The 22,545-nt window shown below is 41.5% G+C and overlaps 2 protein-coding genes and 1 non-coding gene across 3 annotated transcripts in view; 2 read left to right on the top strand and 1 right to left on the bottom strand.

Annotated features, from left to right (window-relative positions):
• The window catches only part of LOC139549976 (parathymosin-like), a 253,145-nt gene that overhangs the window by 149,343 nt on the left and 81,257 nt on the right, over positions 1 to 22,545 (top strand). The window lies entirely within an intron of this gene.
• On the bottom strand, positions 1,149 to 1,224 carry trnaa-ugc (transfer RNA alanine (anticodon UGC)). Its single transcript has one exon. It is a non-coding gene; the product is annotated as a tRNA-Ala (tRNA).
• Positions 16,926 to 19,921, top strand: LOC139547994 (zinc finger protein ZFP2-like). The gene has a single exon (XM_071357278.1). The coding sequence runs from the start codon at positions 17,391 to 17,393 to the stop codon at positions 19,170 to 19,172; it is 1,782 nt and encodes a 593-aa protein (XP_071213379.1). The 5' UTR covers positions 16,926 to 17,390; the 3' UTR covers positions 19,173 to 19,921.

The following is a 22,545-nucleotide window of genomic DNA, read 5'->3' as shown; positions in this document are numbered from 1 at the left end:
TAATCAATGGCATTTCCTTAGAATGTTCATTAGTCTTTCAGTTGTTAGTCTTATGTTGTGTACTAAATATTTCTGTATATTTTCATTGTTTTTTCCTGTGAAGCCGTTGTGTTGCATCCATGTCTGAAATGTGCTGTATAATTAAAGCTTGATTTGATTTCAACAAATGAACCCAATGACTGACCAATCAACAGACCCTCCATCTTAGTATGAAAAACAGTATCAATCCCACTTTTCCAGCCTGCTGAAGGCATGGTGGAGTGGTAAACACGACTCCCGGCTCTACCAGGGGCTTGAGGTGGTCTCTCACAGCTCTGCTTATGTCATGTTCTGTGGCCTTGCTGTTCCATTTCTTGACTGCCCCTGCAACACAGAAAGAAACACATTTAATCATATTATATAAAACATTCAAAGTAATGGATATGGAGCATCTATGGCCTCAGTTACACCTGGCACCTAAATGTGACTTCTGTCATCCGATCACTCCAAGCTGAATTCGGTTCAGATCTACCAGGATGGGCCTTTGACAGTCTGGACGCAGTCAGGCCACTGAATATAAATAAGCAAAGTAAAGAGGTGGGGTGAATGAGTGGGGAAAAGTACATTTGATACAAATTACCTTCATAATATCAAAGAACAAATGTGTGTGTCTGAGGGGAAAATAACTTTCATACAGCCAAAAGGGGTGAGAAATTACACCAATATCAGTGGACAATTTGCACTAATGTAAATAAACATAGATGATGGAACATATTCCCTTTTGCTGACGTGATGAACCGCTAAGGGGACAAAAATATTTACCATCTAAACCACGTGTGACCTCTCACCTCTCTGGCTGTAGAAGTGTTCTTCCTAACCAGTCCCTCAACAGCTCTCTGACTGAGCTCCACCCTCACTGGGTCTTCAGAGGAGAGGAAGGCTGAGGAGGGATGGAAGGATGAATGGCTCAGTCAGTCAATGAAATGTAGAGCTGATGTCTATGCTGTCTGATAAAATCACTATTTTAGTAGTTCATTAAAGTAAATAAGGCTTTATGATTGCTGAATACCAACTATCAATCACATTTACATTACATTTAAGTCATTTAGCAGACGCTCTTATCCAGAGCGACTTACAAGTACATACATTCATACTTTTTTTTTTTGTACTGGCCCCCCGTGGGAATCGAACCCACAACCCTGGCGTTGCAAGCGCCATGCTCTACCAACTGAGCCACACGGGGCCCGAATCACTTAGATCATGTATTTTCAGGTACAGATACATCCTTGGGACGTCCCTAGCCCATTGAAGTTGACATTTAAAATGGTTAAGGTAAAATTGTTAAACCCTAAAAAATTAACCCTAATGGTTAAGGTAGGGGTTAAACCCTAAATTAACCCTAATGGTTAAGGTAGGGGTTAAACCCTAAATTAACCCTAATGGTTAAGGGGTAATAAGGTGTAACTTTGCATTGGGACTTCAAACATATATTTCATTTGATATTTTATAAACATACACATACAAATTACAACCTCATACAAACATTAACTACATCACACCTGCCCAGACCCACTATAACACATCTCCATCTCCATTAACTACATCACACCTGCCCAGACCCACTAGAACACACCTCCATCTCCATTAACTACATCACACCTGCCCAGACCCACTAGAACACACCTCCATCTCCATTAACTACATCACACCTGCCCAGATCCACTAGAACACACCTCCATCTCCATTAACTACATCACACCTGCCCAGACCCACTAGAACACACCTCCATCTCCATTAACTACATCACACCTGCCCAGACCCACTAGAACACACCTCCATCTCCATTAACTACATCACACCTGTCCAGACCCACTAGAACACACCTCCATCTCCATTAACTACATCACACCTGCCCAGACCCACTAGAACACACCTCCATCTCCATTAACTACATCACACCTGTCCAGACCCACTAGAACACACCTCCATCTCCATTAACTACATCACACCTGCCCAGACCCACTAGAACACACCTCCATCTCCATTAACTACATCACACCTGCCCAGACCCACTAGAACACACCTCAATCTCCATTAACTACATCACACCTGCCCAGACCCACTAGAACACACCTCCATCTCCATTAACTACATCACACCTGCCCAGACCCACTAGAACACACCTCAATCTCCATTAACTACATCACACCTGTCCAGACCCACTAGAACACACCTCCATCTCCATTAACTACATCACACCTGTCCAGACCCACTAGAACACACCTCCATCTCCATTAACTACATCACACCTGTCCAGACCCACTAGAACACACCTCCATCTCCATTAACTACATCACACCTGTCCAGACCCACTAGAACACACCTCCATCTCCATTAACTACATCACACCTGCCCAGACCCACTAGAACACACCTCCATCTCCATTAACTACATCACACCTGCCCAGACCCACTAGAACACACCTCCATCTCCATTAACTACATCACACCTGCCCAGACCCACTAGAACACACCTCAATCTCCATTAACTACATCACACCTGCCCAGACCCACTAGAACACACCTCCATCTCAAGCGCCCACATCAGCACCATTTTATTTCTCTCCGTCACTTTAAACTTTAAGATAACAAAGCATTTGACCTTTCTTTTGAATTAACAACAGAGGACTGGTTGATTTCCAGGTTTAATTAAGTATAATTTTTAAGATGATTGATGAGAGTCAGGAGTCAGATGTGAAGGAGGAGGTTGATCATCAGGAGTCAGATGTGAAGGAGGAGGTTGATCATCAGGAGTCAGAGGTGGAGGAGGAGGTTGATCATCAGGAGTCAGATGTGAAGGAGGAGGTTGATCATCAGGAGTCAGATGTGAAGGAGGAGGTTGATCATCAGGAGTCAGATGTGAAGGAGGAGGTTGATCATCAGGAGTCAGATGTGAAGGAAGAGGTTGATCATCAGGAGTCAGATGTGAAGGAGGAGGTTGATCATCAGTGAACCTCTAGGATTGTGGCTGGGCTGGCGTTTACACTTCCAGCTTGGTCATATATTTTGATACATTGAATGTTGATATTGTGAACCTATGTTATATATTTGTACCTCTTGTTTCATGAAGTGATTTCACAAAGTACTGCCCCTATATACACAGTGCATTCGGAAGTTTTCAGACCCCTTCACTTTTTCTACATTTTGTTACGTTACAGCCTTATTCTAAAATGGATTAAATAATTTTTTCTCCCTCATCAATCTACACACAATACCCAATAATGACATGACAATACCCCATAATGACATCACAGTACCCCATAATGACATCACAATATCCAATAATGACATCACAATACCCCATAATGACATCACAATACCCCATAATGACATCACAATACCCAATAATGACAAAACAAAAACAGGGTTTTATAAATGATACATGAAAAAAAATGATTTTCTTTCAAGGACATTTCTAAGTGACACTAAACTTTTGAACGGTAGTGTACATCTACATGATGTATTGTGACACCACGTAGGAGCAATATAGACCTAGTCTGTTCATTATATACATCTACATGATGTATTGTTACACCATGTAGGAGCAGTATAGACCTAGTCTGTTCATTATATACATCTACATGATGTATTGTTACACCATGTAGGAGCAGTATAGACCTAGTCTATTCATTATATACATCTACATGATGTATTGTTACACCATGTAGGAGCAGTATAGACCTAGTCTGTTCATTATATACATCTACATGATGTGTTGTTACACCATGTAGGAGCAGTATAGACCTAGTCTGTTCATTATATACATCTACATGATGTATTGTTACACCATGTAGGAGTAGTATGGACCTAGTCTGTTCATTATATACATCTACATGATGTATTGTTACACCATGTAGGAGCAGTATGGACCTAGTCTGTTCATTATATACATCTACATGATGTATTGTTACACCATGTAGGAGCAGTATAGACCTAGTCTGTTCATTATATACATCTACATGATGTATTGTTACACCATGTAGGAGTAGTATGGACCTAGTCTGTTCATTATATACATCTACATGATGTATTGTTACACCATGTAGGAGCAGTATAGACCTAGTCTGTTCATTATATACATCTACATGATGTATTGTTACACCATGTAGGAGCAGTATGGGCCTAGTCTGTTCATTATATACATCTACATGATGTATTGTTACACCATGTAGGAGCAGTATAGACCTAGTCTGTTCATTATATACATCTACATGATGTATTGTTACACCATGTAGGAGCAGTATAGACCTAGTCTATCATTATATACATCTACATGATGTATTGTTACACCATGTAGGAGCAGTATAGACCTAGTCTGTTCATTATATACATCTACATGATGTATTGTTACACCATGTAGGAGCAGTATAGACCTAGTCTGTTCATTATATACAGTGGGGAGAACAAGTATTTGATACACTGACAATTTTGCAGGTTTTCCTACTTACAAAGCATGTAGAGGTCTGTAATTTTTATCATAGGTACACTTCAACTGTGAGAGAAGGAATCTAAAACAAAAATCCAGAAAATCACATTGTATGATTTTTAAGTAATTAATTTGCATTTTATTGCATGACATAAGTATTTGATACATCAGAAAAGCAGAACTGAATATTTTGTACAGAAACCTTAGTTTGCAATTACAGAGATCATACGTTTCCTGTAGTTCTTGACCAGGTTTGCACACACTGCAGCAGGGATTTTGGCCCACTCCTCTATACAGACCTTCTCCAGATCCTTCAGGTTTCGGGGCTGTCGCTGGGCAATACGGACTTTCGGCTCCCTCCAAAGATTTTCTATTGGGTTCAGGTCTGGAGACTGGCTAGGCCACTCCAGGACCTTGAGATGCTTCTTACGGAGCCACTCCTTAGTTGCCCTGGCTGTGTGTTTCGGGTCGTTGTCATGCTGGAAGACCCAGCCACGACCCATCTTCAATGCTCTTACTGAGGGAAGGAGGTTGTTGGTCAAGATCTCGCGATACATGGCCCCATCCATCCTCCCCTCAATACGGTGCAGTCGTCCTGTCCCCTTTGCAGAAAAGCATCCCCAAAGAATGATGTTTCCACCTCCATGCTTCACGGTTGGGATGGTGTTCTTGGGGTTGTACTCATCCTTCTATTCCTCCAAACACGGCGAGTGGAGTTTAGAGCAAAAAGCTCTATTTTTGTCTCATCAGACCACATGACCTTCTCCCATTCCTCCTCTGGATCATCCAGATGGTCATTGGCAAACTTCAGACGGGCCTGGACATGCGCTGGCTTGAGCAGGGGGACCTTGCGTGCGCTGCAGGATTTTAATCCATGACGGCGTAGTGTGTTACTAATGGTTTTCTTTGAGACTGTGGTCCCAGCTCTCTTCAGGTCATTGACCAGGTCCTGCCGTGTAGTTCTGGGCTGATCCCTCACATTCCTCATGATCATTGATGCCCCACGAGGTGAGATCTTGCATGGAGCCCCAGACTGAGGGTGATTGACCGTCATCTTGAACTTCTTCCATTTTCTAATAATTGTGCCAACAGTTGTTGCCTTCTCACCAAGCTGCTTGGCTATTGTCCTGTAGCCCATCCCAGCCTTGTACAGGTCTACAATTTATCCCTGATGTCCTTACACAGCTCTCTGGTCTTGGCCATTGTGGAGAGGTTGGAGTCTGTTTGATTGAGTGTGTGGACAGGTGTCTTTTATACAGGTAACGAGTTCAAACAGGTGCAGTTAATACAGGTAATGAGTGGAGAACAGGAGGGCTTCTTAAAGAAAAACTAACAGGTCTGTGAGAGCCGGAATTCTTACTGGTTGGTAGGTGATCAAATACTTATGTCATGCAATAAAATGCAAATTAATTACTTAAAAATCATACAATGTGATTTTCTGGATTTTTGTTTTAGATTCCGTCTCTCACAGTCGAAGTGTACCTATGATAAAAATGACAGACCTCTACATGCTTTGTAAGTAGGAAAACCTGCAAAATCGGCAGTGTATCAAATACTTGTTCTCCCCACTGTACATCTACATGATGTATTGTTACACCATGTAGGAGCAGTATAGACCTAGTCTGTTCATTATATACATCTACATGATGTATTGTTACACCACGTAGGAGCAGTATAGACGTAGTCTGTTCATTATATACATCTACATGATGTATTGTTACACCATGTAGGAGCAGTATAGACCTAGTCTGTTCATTATATACATCTACATGATGTATTGTTACACCATGTAGGAGCAGTATAGACCTACAGTAGCTAGCTACTTATTTAGATTTAGTATGACTCAATGAAACTGCCTTAAATGTTCTTAAATGTGATGTAGTAAACATGTTTTATTCACACTAATCAATCAAGACTTTATTGTCTTTGTATGTGTCAATATAATAGTATAATTTAATTCAACCATTTAAAATAATCTTTGTCTGAAAATAAAATATGATCCTCAACTGCGTTTCCCCCTCCAGTCAGCAGACGGCGATGTGCGTCTTTCAGGCGATGCTGCCAGCGTGACGTATAATCTAGTGGACGGTTCTTCATAAACAGCTCGTCAACCACCTCGGTAGCTTGCTAGCCAACATAGCCGAAAGATTCAAGCTATTTAGACGCTTTCGGTGTATATTAGCTACTGTGTTTTAGACACACGTTTGTCGTATCTACTTGTTAACCTATTTAATATTACGTTATTTTGTATTAGTCAGCTATAGTAGCTGACTGGTTAAATTAGCACTAGCCTAGTCGCTAATGATAGCTAGCTAGCTAACATCCCCGAACATGAGCTCCCTAAACTTCTCCCCTCTTGTTAAAGAAGAGGCGGTCTGCTGGACGGAAAAAGAAGCTCTGGGGCTGAACATTGTCGTGAAAGAGGAGAAGGAAGAAGAGGATGTGACAGTAAAACAAGAAGTAGAGAGTGAGGCTGTTACAGTGAAAGAAGAAGAGATAGATGTTACAGTAAAAGAAGAGGAGGATGCAGTTTTTGGAGTGAAGAAGGAAGGAGAGATTACTGTCACATTGAAAGATGAAGAGGAGGAGATAGATCTGTTTAACACCAGTAAGTACCGCCTTAAATTGTTTTTTAACTTTGGATATTCGGAGTTGGCTCGTCAATATCTCTTCAACGGAGGGCCCAGGATGATGACTGATATGTCTAGAATCAGACGACGTAGAGAACAAGCTACCCCTTGTTTTCTCTGTTCCGTTTCCAAAAAGTGTCTTAACATATATATTTGAGAAGGGTCTATCTGCTGACCGCAGACTGGGGGGCACGGCATGTAGTGATGTTTTACTACACACCGTGCCCCCCAATAGTGCCATGTGAGAGTTGGGTTGGCTTCACCAAAGATTATGGATATACTGACAAGATGTCTCTCCGCCCTAACACGGGGAGTCGTTGTCCACAAAGCGGCACTGCGGGTTGTCTAGCTCCCGCCTACCCTTTCTTTGGATTGGTGGATTCATCTTTTTATTGTAATCTATTGTTTATGTTCTATGAGGGTTGTTGACGTCAACCGCCTGTATTCAGTGGAGAGAGATGCTAAGCTACTAGCATGAATATGCATAGCGATCTGGAGACAACTCCTATAGTGTTTTTTTATCAAAGTTGTCGGTATGTCACGTGTCCACATAACAACGTAAGCATTACGAAACTTCTGTTGGATCAAGTAAACCTCACGTAGCAAATAAGCCTTTCATTTTGTTGTTGACCAAATTCGACACTTTCCATATTGGGTTCCATATTATTTCCACTTGGATACAACCTACTGTAACCTACTGGCATGACCTAGAGAGTTACAAACTACTGTAACCTACTGGCATGACCTAGAGAGATACAACCTACTGTAACCTACTGGCATGACCTAGAGTTACAACCTACTGTAACCTACTGACATGACCTAGAGAGATACAACCTACTGTAGCCTACTGGCATGACCTAGAGTTACAACCTACTGTAACCTACTGGCATGACCCAGAGAGATACAACCTACTGTAGCCTACTGGCATGACCTAGAGAGATACAACCTACTGTAGCCTACTGGCATGACCTAGAGAGATACAACCTACTGTAACCTACTGGCATGACCTAGAGAGATACAACCTACTGTAGCCTACTGGCATGACCTATCCACATGTGGGATCCCTCTCCTTTGTCTTCCTCTCTACACCAATAATAGACAACTACTGTGGGATCCATCTCCTTTGTCGTTTGTCGACTAGAGAGCTAAAGTTGTTCAATTGCTGGATTTTAAATGAAATTTTTACAGTAATAATGATAATTTGTGTCTTCCTATCCACATGTGGGATCCCTCTCCTTTGTCTTCCGCTCTACACCAATAACAGACAACTACTGTGGGATCCCTCTCCTTTGTCTTCCTCTCTACACCAATAACAGACAACTACTATGAGTCTCCCAATCACGGCCTGATGTGATACAGCCTGGATTGGAACCAGGGACTGTAGTGACACCTCTTGCACTGAGATGCAGTGGCTTAGACCGCTGCGTCCGTGTGTGTGTTTAACTTTTTAACTGTACTAGAATGTTAAAAGGCCGCTAAAATTTTAAATATCGGTTATCGGTATCGTTTTTTGGGGCAAGGAAAATATTGGCCAAAAATGTGATATCGGTGCATCCCATTATTCTAAAATTGATTATTATTTTTTAAATCGTCATCAATCTACACACAATACCCCATAATGCCATCACAATACCCCATAATGCCATCACAATACCCCATAATGCCATCACAATACCCCATAATGCCATCACAATACCCCATAATGCCATCACAATACCCCTTAATGCCAAATTAAAAACAGGTTTAGATTTTTTGCAAATGTATTAAAACTATTCCCCAGGATAACTAGTCTGAGTAATGTAAGATCCCAGGATAACTAGTCTCAGAGTAATGTTAGATCCCAGGATAACTAGTCTCGGAGTAATGTTAGATCCCCAGGATAACTAGTCTGAGTAATGTAAGATGTAAGATCCCAGGATAACTAGTCTCAGAGTAATGTTAGATCCCAGGATAACTAGTCTCAGAGTAATGTAAGTCTCAGATAGTTTTAACCCATTACAGTCTAAGCCCTGTCTGAGGGGGAGGTTCTTCTAAGCTATATGGAATTGTTTTAAGAAGGTTTAAACAACATGAAGGGCTTCCCCTGTATTGTACTGTTTTAAGAAGGTTATACCAAGGATCGTTTTGCTATTTGATTTTGAACTGTAAGACCCATGGAAGTATCAACAAAAAATATTTATCCATACTGCTATAACCCATAGTAACACATTGGATAACATTCACAACATGGAACAATAGTAACACATTGGATAACATTCACAACATGGAACAACAGTAACCATAGTAACACATTGGATAACATTCACAACATGGAACAACAGTAACCATAGTAACACATTGGATAACATTCACAACATGGAACAACAGTAACCATAGTAACACATTGGATAACATTCACAACATGGAACAACAGTAACCATAGTAACACATTGGATAACATTCACAACATGGAACAACAGTAACCATAGTAACACATTAGATAACATTCACAACATGGAACAACAGTAACCATAGTAACACATTGGATAGCATTCACAACATGGAACAACAGTAACCATAGTAACATTGTTTCTCCCAGAACATCTAAAGGAAGTTTGTTCTGAAGTGTCTGTCTGATATCTAAGAGATGTGAAAAATTATATCTATATTTTTACATGTCTTTAAGTCTTTAACCCCCTTTTTGTCACTTAAGTCTTTCCACATTTTGTTACATTACAGCCTTATTCTACAATGGATTAAATAAATAAAAATCCTCATCTGTCTACACACAATACCCCGTAATGACAAAGATAAAATAGGTTTGGAGATTTTTTAAAACATTTATTAAAAATAAAAAACAGAAATACCTTATTTACATAAGTATTCAGACCCTTTGCTGTGAGACTTGAAATTGACCTCAGGTGCATCCTGTTTCCAATGATCATCGTTGAGATGTTTCTACAACTTGTTTGGAGTCCACCTGTGGTAAATTTAAATTGATTGGACATGATTTGGAAAGGCACACACCTGTCTGGCTACCACAGCGTTCTGAAGCGATACGCCATCCCATCTGGTTTGCGCTTAGTGGGACTATCATTTGTTTTTCAACAGGACAACGACCCCACACACCTCCAGGCTGTTTAAGGGCTATTTTACCAAGAAGGAGAGTGATGGAGTGCTATATCTCATGAATGTTTTTACATTCAGTTACATGAAGTCACTTTCTTACCACTTCTTCCATAGTCAAACATGTAAGGAAAGATTTTTTTAAATCAAAAGGGATGCTGTCAAAATGTATTGAATTCAAATGGATTTACCCAGCCTACAAAGCACTACAACCACTCTGTGATGACCAGTTCTGCTCTTTTATTGAGGGATCTAGTCTAGATTAAACTTCATAGGAAGACAGTTTTATCATGTGGAGGTTTCATTTAGATCTCTGTTTAACAACATACTCTGTGTGTCTTTGCAAGGAGAGAAACCAGACTCTCACTCTGACAGCGGGAAGAGTCCTTCAGGGGAACCAGACCCAGAGACGCCCAGACCAGCGAGACAACACCACTGCTCCCACTGTGAAAATAGTTTTTGCTGGTTAGGGAACCTAAAACTGCATGAGAGGACACACACAGGAGAAAATCCTTTTCAATGCTCCCAGTGTGGAAAGAGTTTTGCCGTGTTCACTAACCTGAAAAGGCACAAGAGAATACACACAGGAGAAAAGCGTTCCCACTGTTCCCACTGTGGAATGAGTTTTAATCCGGATGGGGACCTAAAAGCTCATAAGAGGAAACACACAGGAGAAAAGCCTTACCAATGTTCCCATTGTGGAAAGAGTTTTACTCAGATAGGGCACCTGAAAGCTCATGAGAGGATACACACAGGAAAAAAGCCTTACCAATGTTCCCAGTGTGAAAAGAGTTTTACCATGTTAACTAACCTGAAAAGGCATGAGAGAATACACACATGAGAGAACCATTTTCTGCTCCCAGTGTAAAAATAGATTTTCATAAATGGCGGACCTTAAAGCTCATGAGAGGATACACACAGGAGAAAAGCCTTTCCAATGCTCCCAGTCTGGAAAGGGTTTTACCTGGTCGGGGAGCCTGAAGGAGCATAAGAGGACACACCCGGTAAAGTCCTACCACTGCTCTCTGTGTGGAAGAACATTCAGAGATCCTGAAATAACATGAGAGAATAGAAAGGCTGTATTCTGACTTATATTTTTGACTGAGAATTTGTGTTTTTGTTTGTGCCACATGAAATCATATTGTGTGTGATTACACCTGTCTATATAATGTCCAACAGTTGACAATGCATGTCAGAGCAAACACCAAGCAAAGAGGTTGAATAAATTGTCCTTAGAGCTCCGAGACAGGATTGTGTCGAGGCACAGATCTGGGGAATGGTACCAAAAAATGTCTGCAACATTGAAAGTCCCCAAGAACACAGTGGGCACCATCCTCAAAATGGGCACATTTATAGGCCTACATTTGTGTGCAGGCCAGGTAGACTAGTCCTACTTCTATATGTGTAACCAGGTAGACTAGTTCTACTTCTACATGCGTAATCAGGTATGCGTCCTTTCTCTTATTGACAGGAGGGTTTCAAGGTGGAGCTTCCAGCGAGACGTGAATTTAATAGTATGTTTTACCTAGTTTCCCTCCTCCAGGGAACAGTAGTTATAGTCATAACGTTACGCTTGCCATATGATGAACTTCAACTTAAATACGGGATATTGCAGTCGGACAGTTTTTTTGTATTCTGAAATGAACTCGAACTACGTATCATTTAGTGGCTCCTTGTGTTACGCTGGAAAACAGTTTTCATGGGCACAGAAATACTAAATAATTTCAGAGTTTGCTAAATCCAATGGTTTTTAACTGAGTCATCTTGTAATCCAAGATGGCGTAGCATTAAGACGTGTTTGTTGTTGTAAATGTTATATTTTTTTGTATATATTGCAATATATTTCAATCTTTTTCAATTTTTTACTTACGTATACCTTCCGGCAACCCGCCTCACCCAATGTGATACGGATCTGCTATTTTTTAGACCTTATAGCTAGAACCTCCATCCGAAGCTAACCAGCTAATTAGCTACTAGCTATTTAGTCATTGTTAGCCACTGCTAGCGGCCTTTACCTTTTTAGCTCAGACACCAGCCGCTTTTAGCCTGGATAATACCTGCCAGTCTGCACAGCGCGATATCAACCCTGAGCATATCGGACTGTTTGTCTCCACTACATCACCGTATTCCTGCCGTAAGCTCTGGACCATTACACCGGATAATCGCAGCTGGCTAGCTGCTACCGAATGGCCCAGCCCCGAAGCTAGCCTTGAGCCAGGCCCATCTCCCGGCCTGCTTAGTGGACCCTATGATCACTCGGCTACACAGCTGATGCCTCCCAGACTCTTCACTAAGACGACTAGAAGCCACTACATCACCGGATTCCTGCCGTAAGCTCTGGACCATTACACCAGAGTTTATAATAATCGCAGCTAGCTAGCTGCTACCGAGTGGCCCAGCCCCGAAGCTAGCCTTGAGCCAGGCCCATCTCACTGCTTTAACACACTCCGCCAACTTTAATGTCCTTGCCGTGTCTGAATCCTGGCTTAGGAAGGCCACCAAAAATTCTGACATTTCCATCCCCAACTACAACATCTTCCGTCAAGATAGAACTGTCAAAAAGAGAGTTGCAATCTACTGCAGAGATGGCCTGCAAAGAGTTCTGTCATACTTTCCAGTCCATGCCCAAACAGTTCGAGCTTCTTATTTTAAAAATGAATCTTTCCAGAAATAAGTCTCTCACTGTTGCCACCTGTTATAGACCCCCCCCCCAGCTCCCAGCTGTGCCCTGGACTCCATATGTGAATTGATTGCCCCCCCACCCCCCCCCCATCTATCTTCAGAGTCCGTTCTATTAGGTGACCTAAACTGGGATATGCTTAACACCCCGGCCGTCCTACAATCCAAGCTAGATGCCCTCAATCTCACACAAATTATCAAGGAACCCACCAGGTACAACCCTAAATCTGTAAACATGGACATCCTCATAGATATTATCCTGATCAACTTGCCTTCCAAATACACCTCTGCTGTTTTCAATCAGGATCTCAGCGATCATTGCCTGCATCCGTTATGGGTCCGCGGTCAAACGACCACCCCTCATCACTGTCAAACACTTCTGCAAGCAGGCCTTTCTAATCGACCTGGCCCGGGTATCTTGGAAGGATTTTGACCTCATCCCGCCAGTAGAGGATGCCTGGTTAATCTTTAAAAGTAATTTCCTCACCACCTTAAATAAGCATGCCCCTTTCAAAAAATGTGTAACTATGAACAGATATTGCCCTTGGTTCGCTCCAGACCTGACTGCCCTCGACCAGCACAAAAACATCCTGTGGCGTACTGCACTAGCATCGAATAGTCCCCGCGATATGCAACTTTTCAGAAAAGTCAGGAACCAATACACACACAGTCAGTTAAGAAAGCAAAGGCTAACTTTTTCAAACAGAAATTTGCATCCTGTAGCTCTAACTCCAAAAAGTTTTGGGACACTGTAAAGTCCATGGAGAATAAGAGCACCTCATCCCAGCTGCCCACTGCACTGAGGCTAGGAAACACTGTCACCACCGATAACTCCACGATAATCAAGAATTTCAATAAGCATTTCTCTACGGCTGGTCATGCTTTCCTCCTGGCTACCCCCAACCCCTGCCAACAGCTCCGCACCCCTCGCAGCTACTTGCCAAAGCCTCCCCAGCTTCTCCTTCACCCAGTGTCCCACTATAATTGAGAATTTCAATATGCATTTTTCTACGGCTGGCCATGCTTTCCACCTGGCTACCCCTACCCCGGTCAACTGCCCGGCACCCTCAACAGCAACCCACCAAAGCCCCCACCATTTCTCCTTTACCCAAATCTAGATAGCTGATGTTCTGAAAGAGCTGCAACATCTGGACCCCTACAAATCAGCCGGGCTTGACATTCTGGACCCTTTCTAAAATTATCTGCCGAAATTGTTGCAACCCCTATTACTAGTCTGTTCAACCTCTCTTTCGTATCGTCTGAGATTCCCAAAGATTGGAAAGCTGCCGCGGTCATTCCCCTCTTCAAAGGGGGAGACACTCTAGACCCAAACTGCTACAGACCTATATCTATTCTACCCTGCCTTTCTAAGGTCTTCGAAAGCCAAGTTAACAAACAGATTACCGACCATTTCGAATCCCACCGTACCTTCTCCGCTATGCAATCTGGTTTCAGAGCTGGTCATGGGTGCACCTCAGCCACGCTCAAGGTACTAAACGATATCATAACCGCCATCAATAAAAGACAGTACTGTGCAGCCGTCTTCATCGACCTGGCCAAGGCTTTCGACTCTGTCAATCACCGTATTCTTATCGGCAGACTCAACAGCCTTGGTTTCTCAAAAGACTGACTCGCCTGGTTCACCAACTAACAAACCTCCAAACGAGCTTCAATGCCATACAACACTCCTTCTGTGGCCTCCAACTGCTCTTAAAAGCAAGTAAAACTAAATGCTCTTAAACCGATTGCTGCCCGCACCCGCCCACCCGACAAGCATCACTACTCTGGACAGTTCTGACTTAGAATATGTGGACAACTACAAATACCTAGGTGTCTGGCTAGACTGTAAACTCTCCTTCCAGACTCACAGTAAGCATCTCCAATCCAAAATGTAATCTAGAATTGGCTTCCTATTTCGCAACATAGCCTCCTTCACTCATGCTGCCAAACACCCTCGTAAAACGGATCGGCGATGTCATTTACAAAATAGCCTCCAGCAGTGTATCAGTGCCATCCGTTTTGTCACTAAAGCCCTATATACCACCCACCACTGCGACCTGTATGCTCTTGTTGGCTGGCCCTCACTAAATATTCAACGCCAAAACAATCTAAAAGTCTTTGCTAGGTAGGTAAAGCTCCACCTTTTCTCAGCTCAATGGTCAGCATAGCAACACCCACCCGTAGCACGCGCTCCAGCATGTATATCTCACAGTTCATCCCGAAAGCCAACACCTCCTTTGGCCGCCTTTCCTTCCAGTTCTCTGCTGCCAATGACTGGAACGAATTGCAAAAATCGCTGAAGTTGGAGACTTATATCTCCCTCACTAACTTTAAGCATCAGCTATCTGAGCAGCATACCGATCGCTGCAGCTGTACACAGCCCATCTCTAAGTAGCCCATCCAACTGCCTACCTCATCCCCATATTTTTATTTACTTTTTTTGCTCTTTTGCACACCAGTATTTCTACTTGCACATCATCATCTGCACATCTATCACTCCAGTGTTAATTTGCTAAATTGTAATTACTTCGCTACTATGGCCTATTTATTGCCTTACCTCCGTACTCCATTTGCACACACTGTATATAGATTTTTCTATTGTGTTATTGACTGTACGTTTGTTTATCCCACGTGTAACTCTGTGTTGTTTTTGTCACACTGCTTTGCTTTATCTTGGCCAGGTTGCAGTTGTAAATGAGAACTTGTTCTCAACTGGCCGACCTGGTTAAATAAAGGTTAAATTTAAAAAATAATCATCGTAACTTTATTGACAACACCCAAATGGATACTGTCATTAACGCGGTTCTTCAATAATTAAACATATTTCTTGATACTGTAGCAAACATTATATTCAGCAGGACATTCAAGCGATCCTTACAATTATAATCCAAAGTAGTGTGAAATGCACTCATAAGCAACCTGGAAATGGAGGTTACTCCCCTGAGTTTCCCCCATTCAGAATACATTGTGAAAAACTAAAATCTTTGCTCAGCATTTTTTCTCCAGGCAGATATACTACATCCATAACTAGTGGTTTCCTCATTAGCAGGGAGGAGTTTCTACAATCAAATTGTATGTGCTTTGCCCTCGTGCCACAATTTTATTAAACACAGAAAGGGGCCTATATTGGAGACCAAAAGTTGTCAGACACACTGCTTAGAGTTTCAACAACTTGAATAACTTATTTCTAGCCGACAATCATCGATGTTACTACTAATGTGAAAACAAGACAACATATGATTTTTGTTGCTCATTTTATTTATTTATTTATTTTCTCATCTTATGGCTGCACCCCGCTAACGGTAACGGGATCGATAATATCGATGATATGACAACAGCCAGTGAAACGTGCAGGGCTCCAAATTCAAACAGAAATCTCATAATTAAAATTCCCCAAACATACATGTGTCTTATATCATTTTAAAGGTAATCTTGTTGTTAATCCCATCAAACTGTCCGATTTCAAATATGCTTTTCAGCGAAAGCACTACAAACAATTGTTAAGTCACCATCAAACCACAATAAGCACAGACATTTTTCCTGCGAAAGATAGCAGTCAGAAAAAGCAGATAGAGATAATATTAATCACTAACCTTTGATTATCTTCATCAGATGACACTCATAGGACTTCATGTTACACAATACATGCATGTTTTGCTTGATAAAGTTCATATTTATATAAAAAAATCTGAGTTTAAATTGGCGCGTTACATTCACTAGTTCCAAAAACATCAAGTGATTTTACATAGCCACATCGTTTCAACAGAAATACTCGTCATAAATGTAGATGATAATACAAGTAATACACATGGAATTATAGATATACCTCTCCTTAATGCAACAGCTGTGTCAGATTTAAAAAAACTTTTACGGAAAAAGCAAATCATGCAATAATCTGAGACGGAGCTCAGAACAATAGCCAAATTAGCCGCCATGTTGGGGTCAACAGAAACCAGAAAATACATGATAAATGTTTCCTTACCTTTGATGAACTTCATCAGAATGCAGTCCTAGGTCCACAATAAATGCTTGATTTGTTCAATAATGTCCGTATATATGTCCAATTAGCTACTTTGGTTAGCGCATTTGGTAAACAATTCAAGTCACAAAGTGCGTCCTCTATAACGTGACGAAATGTCCAAAAGTTACACAAGTCAGTAGAAACATGTCAAACGATGTACTGAATCAATCTTTAGAATGTTGTTAACATACATCTTGAATAACGTTCCCACCGGAGAATTAGATTGACTTCAGATGAGCGGTGGAACGGAGGTCCTCCTCATGTGACTGTGCATGTGAAAGCATGGTCAGCTCGTGGCAGTGATTACACATTCCTGTCTCCTTCGGCCCCCCTTCACATTAGAGTCAGACAAAGTTCTATTGACATCTAGTGGAAGCCGTAGGAAGTGAAAACTCATATCTCGCTGTAATTTAAATGAGAGCTTGGTTGAAAATCTGCCACCGCAGAAAAAATTCAAACAGGAAGCGGAACTTCAGGTTTTTGCCTGCCATATGAGTTCTGTTATACTCACAGACATAATTCAAACAGTTTTAGAAACTTCAGAGTGTTTTCTATCCAATACGAATAATAATATGCATATATTAGCAACTGGGACGCAGGCAGTTTACTATGGGCACCTCTGTGCACCTTTCATCCAAGCTACTCAATACTGCCCCTGCAGCCATAAGAAGTTAAGACAATTGTCAAATAACTTTAACATTCATTACAGACGTCAATTGTTGTACAACAGCATGGCTACGCTTCGATTATACCCTGATGAAGACAGCTTGGCTGTCAATGTTGGTAATTACATTTTTGCATCTGAGCTCCTAGAGTGTGCGGCTCTCCTTTATTTTTACGCTTTTGGCATCACCTTTTACAATGGATTTCTGCTGTTGTGGGCCTTTAATCATCTGTCTGACTTTGTTGTTCACACAGGAGAGATACGGGACTATCGTGGATCCTCTGGGGAGCCTAAACAACCTCATGATGCTGAAGAGGCAGAGAAGACTCTCTCCAGATCAGAACACCTCAAGAAACACCTGCAGAGATCCACAGGGAAGAGAACTCACTGCCGCTCTGACTGTGGGAAGAGATTCACCTCATTAGGCATTAAAATTCATCAGAGAACACACACAGGAGAGAAATCTTATAGTTGTGGTCAATCTGGCCATCTGACTCAACACCGGAGAACACACACAGGAGAGAAACCTTATAGTTGTGGTCAATCTGGCCATCTGACTCAACACCAGAGAACACACACGGGAGAGAAACCTTATAGCTGTGGTCAATGTGGGAACAGTTTTCGTCAAGCTGGAGAGCTGACAGTGCACCAGAGAACACACACAGGAGAGAAACCTTACAGCTGTGGTCAATGTGGGAAGCGTTTTGGTCGATCTGGCCATCTGGTATCACACCAGAGAATACACACAGGAGAGAAACCTTATAGTTGTGGTCAATGTGGGAAGAGTTTTCTTCGATCTGGAGAGCTGACAGTGCACCAGAGAATACACACAGGAGAGAAACCTTTTAGCTGTGGTCAATGTGGGAAGAGTTTTGGTGGATCTGGAGACCTGACAGTGCACCAGAGAATACACACAGGAGAGAAACCTTACAGCTGTGATCAATGTGGGAAGAGTTTTCGTCAAGCTGGAAAGCTGACAGTGCACCAGAGAACACACACAGGAGAGAAACCTTATAGCTGTGATCAATGTGGGAAGAGTTTTGCTGCATCTAGAACTCTGACTCAACACCAGAGAACACACACGGGAGAGAAACCTTATAGCTGTGGTCAATGTGGGAACAGTTTTGGTCAATCTGGCCATCTGGTATCACACCAGAGAACACACACAGGAGAGAAACCTTACAGCTGTGATCAATGTGGGAAGAGTTTTGCTGCATCTAGAACTCTGACTCAACACCAGAGAACACACACGGGAGAGAAACCTTATAGCTGTGGTCAATGTGGGAACAGTTTTGGTCAATCTGGCCATCTGGTATCACACCAGAGAACACACACAGGAGAGAAACCTTTTAGCTGTGGTCAATGTGGGAAGAGTTTTGGTGGATCTGGAGAGCTGACAGTGCACCAGAGAAAACACACAGGAGAGAAATCTTACAGCTGTGATCAATGTGGGAAGCGTTTTCGTCTAGCTGGAGAGCTGACAGTGCACAAGAGAACACACACAGGAGAGAAACCTTACAGCTGTGATCAATGTGGGAAGAGATACTCTGATAAAAGATCTTTGATCAAACATCAGAAAAGGAGTTGTTTCATGATATCAATGAAATGATGTCACAATGTAGAATGTTTTAACATTGTAGAAGGAGTATTTTAATGATGTCACAATGTAGAATGTTTTAACATTGTAGTAGGAGTATTTTAATGATGTCACAATGTAGAATGTTTTAACAATGTAGTAGGAGTATTTTAAACAATTTCACATAGAAATTGATAGAACGCTAAACATTTGCCCCATTCAATTGATTTCAGCCTTAGGAAAAATCCAGGCTCTTGAAAGAGTACTATTTATGTGATTTAACAAAAAAGTGACTAACACAAAAAGAGCTGTGTTACACTTACCATGTTGGTGACCCACTTGAATCAAAATGCAACACTTCAAGATGTATCTGGCTGTTTTCTACAAATTGTCCTCTAACCAGTGATGTACACATTACTCCCAGATTCCGTGTTGTTTTTGAGCTGTTAGTTTTAACAGGACGTGCAACCTCATCTCCCTCCTCTCGGCACAATTGATTTCAACATAATATTGATGAGTGATGACAAATAAGTGTTGCGTTCCTTTGTTTAGCGACCCCTACATTTAAATGCATCACTCCAAATTGTAGCTGACTGTTTTCTGCAGGTTGTCCTCTAACCAGTGAGGTAAAATATATCTCCCATTTCCATGTGTTTTTTAGTTGTTAGTTTCAACAGCAAGTACAACCTGATTTCCCCCCTAATCGATATCAGTGATTTATTGCTACTTGTTAAAACAACAGCGTTTCTGGTGCTTGTGCAGTTTATAAGGTGCTTGTTTAAGTAATATGATTATTGTGGCAGATGTTTGTGTATATAGTACATTTTACGTTTAGGTTTTCAATTTATCACAAACTGTTTCTGCATTTGGACATGTTTAAACTGTGACATTGGGGATATCCCACCTAGCACAATGTTGTTGAAAATAAGACTATGACCGAAGTACAATATAAGTTTGGTTTTAGTTGAAAAGAAAACATTTAATTTCAACGTACTTGCAGCTTATACACATGGACGCTGTATAATAAATCATAAATCGGTCTATAATCTATTTTATTAACAATCCTAATAAATTGAGTCATAAATATAAAATATATTTGTTGTCCTAAAGGTGTTACAGACTTTGGTCTTTCCATTTATGTTTTGCGGTTGGACTTTAGCATGTATAGCTCGTTAGCACGTAGGACGCACTGATTGGTGTCACCTCGTTAGTCAGTATGTGTTACACCTGTGCTGGCTTGTCCATCTCGTTAGTGGGAAGGTGTTTCAACTGAGCTGGTCCAGGTTCTATTTAAGAGTGTCTGGCCCAGTGCTCCAGTTGTCTTGATAGATGTGGAGAGTCAACACCTTTAGTTGTGGCAACTTTTTTGGTTTGCTTCCTGTCTTTAAGTTTGGTGTGGGTTTTTCTTTTGTTTGCCTCTTCTTGGGCAGATTTAGTGGGTCTCATGGGTGGTGTCTTTTAGGTCCCAGTTGTTGTTACTAGTCAACTTTCAGTGGACACTGAGAGCAAAACTGCAACATAATGTTATAATACTTTTATTGGATCAAATGGTTATTTTATGCAACAGAATAGAGGGTTCTTAGAACTATTGTGTCTGTTTGTTCTACTGAGGATGGGCCTCTGGGAGAAAACACTGACAGGAGATTTACAATGTCTTTTGGGTGATTAAACCTAAAGAGACCGCATTCCAGAGCATGAGTTAATGTTTCTGTTCTATATGGTACCAGGGAGAGATGACCCCAGGGCCAGACCCTGGTCTCTACACAAAGAGTACTGTTTTTACATCAGATATTGTCTGCTGAGAATTATAAGTATCTTTCATACCAGTCTTAACCTTGTGACCCGTTCTATACATCTGTTGTTGGTCATGTAGGTTGAAAGGGGTGTATCTTGGCTGTAAAAGACCTTTGTACTTTTATCTGGGGGTGATTTGTCGACCAGCCATCATTATCGTAGAGCACTCAATTGATTCACTTTATATGTGTACGTTGTATTGACCTGCTCCTTTATTAAGTGAATAAAGATTTAGTTTAAGAAGTTTGTCTCAGTTGATATGAAAGATATTAACCACATTTGGGGATGTTAATCTTCACTTGGTGACCGCTCGTGACGACCTGGGTAAATGGTGCACGAGGGATCCTTCTAACTTGGGATCTCAGGGAGACCACACTTGGGGAACGGAGCAGATGGACCCACCTTTGATCTGAGAGGCAGTGAGCCGAGTCGATACAAAATCTCAAACCTTTTTTTTTTTTTTTTAAGATGTGAGGGCAACACGCAAAGTGTAGTAGTTAGAAAAGCCTCGTAGTGTGTATTCCTGTGTGAGGGGGGCACCTTGGAGGTGTAAACAGGGCCCAGTCAGGAGGCTCTGAGTGTGTATTCCTGTATTTTCCCAGTATGGGAGGAGTTGCTAGATTTATTGAATAAACCTTTTTCCATAAAGTTAGTGAACCAAGGTGGCTGATTAGCTGTTGATGTTGAAGAAGCGTCCCGTCCACTAGATTATACGTCAGTGGCAGAATCACCTGAAAGACGCACATCGCCATCTGCTGACTGGAGTTGGTATCACAGTTGAGAAAATACTTTCAGACAAAAAGCTAAAAAGCGACTGCCTCTAAAAACCAACGACTCCCTTTGAAAGCGGGCTATGCGGCATCAGAAACATTTATTATAGTGTAAAAATGTACTACAAAGTGCAGCTAAATAGAATAACTTTGGTCATACCCACTCAGCCCGTGACGTCCAAGGACGTCAAATTATGGGCCATATCAGGTCTGTCTGTTGTGCCCGCTTTTCGCCCCAAAATAGTCATCTCAAATTGGGCTGTGTATAACTATGTAAATGTCTCTCGGACAAGGTGACTTTTATCAATATACACTCTAAAAAGTAAAGGTTCCCCACGGGCGCGAACCAGGGACCCTCTGCACACATCAACCCTTGCAGAGAAAGGGGAAACACTACTTCTAGGTTTCAGAGCAAGTGACGTAACTGATTGAAACGCTGTTAGCGCGTACCCGCTAACTAGCTAGCCATTTCACATCCGTTACATATTGACTGCTATGTAGGTTGAATGTACACTTCAAATGCAGCTGTCCTACAACATATCTGTACCTTCTTCTTGATCCCAATTGTATTGTGTCCATGTTCTGTCTTATAAGAATTTCAAAGGAAGAGAAAATGTGTCAAAGAATAGTCTTACAAGCATTAAAATATATATATATATATAAAATAAATATTGAAAGATAAATGGCATCGACATACAATTGAAAGTAAAATAGAAGAACATATTGGAGAAAGCACTAGCCAATACACTACTGCCATACAGTAACAGTACTGCCATACAGGCCTAATATCACATTTCAAGATATCTTTGTACACAAATTGTTCAATATTTTATCAGGCTGAC

The sequence above is a fragment of the Salvelinus alpinus genome, chromosome 2 (genome assembly GCF_045679555.1).
Source record: "Salvelinus alpinus chromosome 2, SLU_Salpinus.1, whole genome shotgun sequence".
NCBI classification, from domain to species: Eukaryota; Metazoa; Chordata; class Actinopteri; order Salmoniformes; family Salmonidae; genus Salvelinus; species Salvelinus alpinus.
The sequence above is the reverse complement of the archived record's forward strand: the minus strand, read 5'-3'. Positions and strand labels throughout refer to the sequence as shown.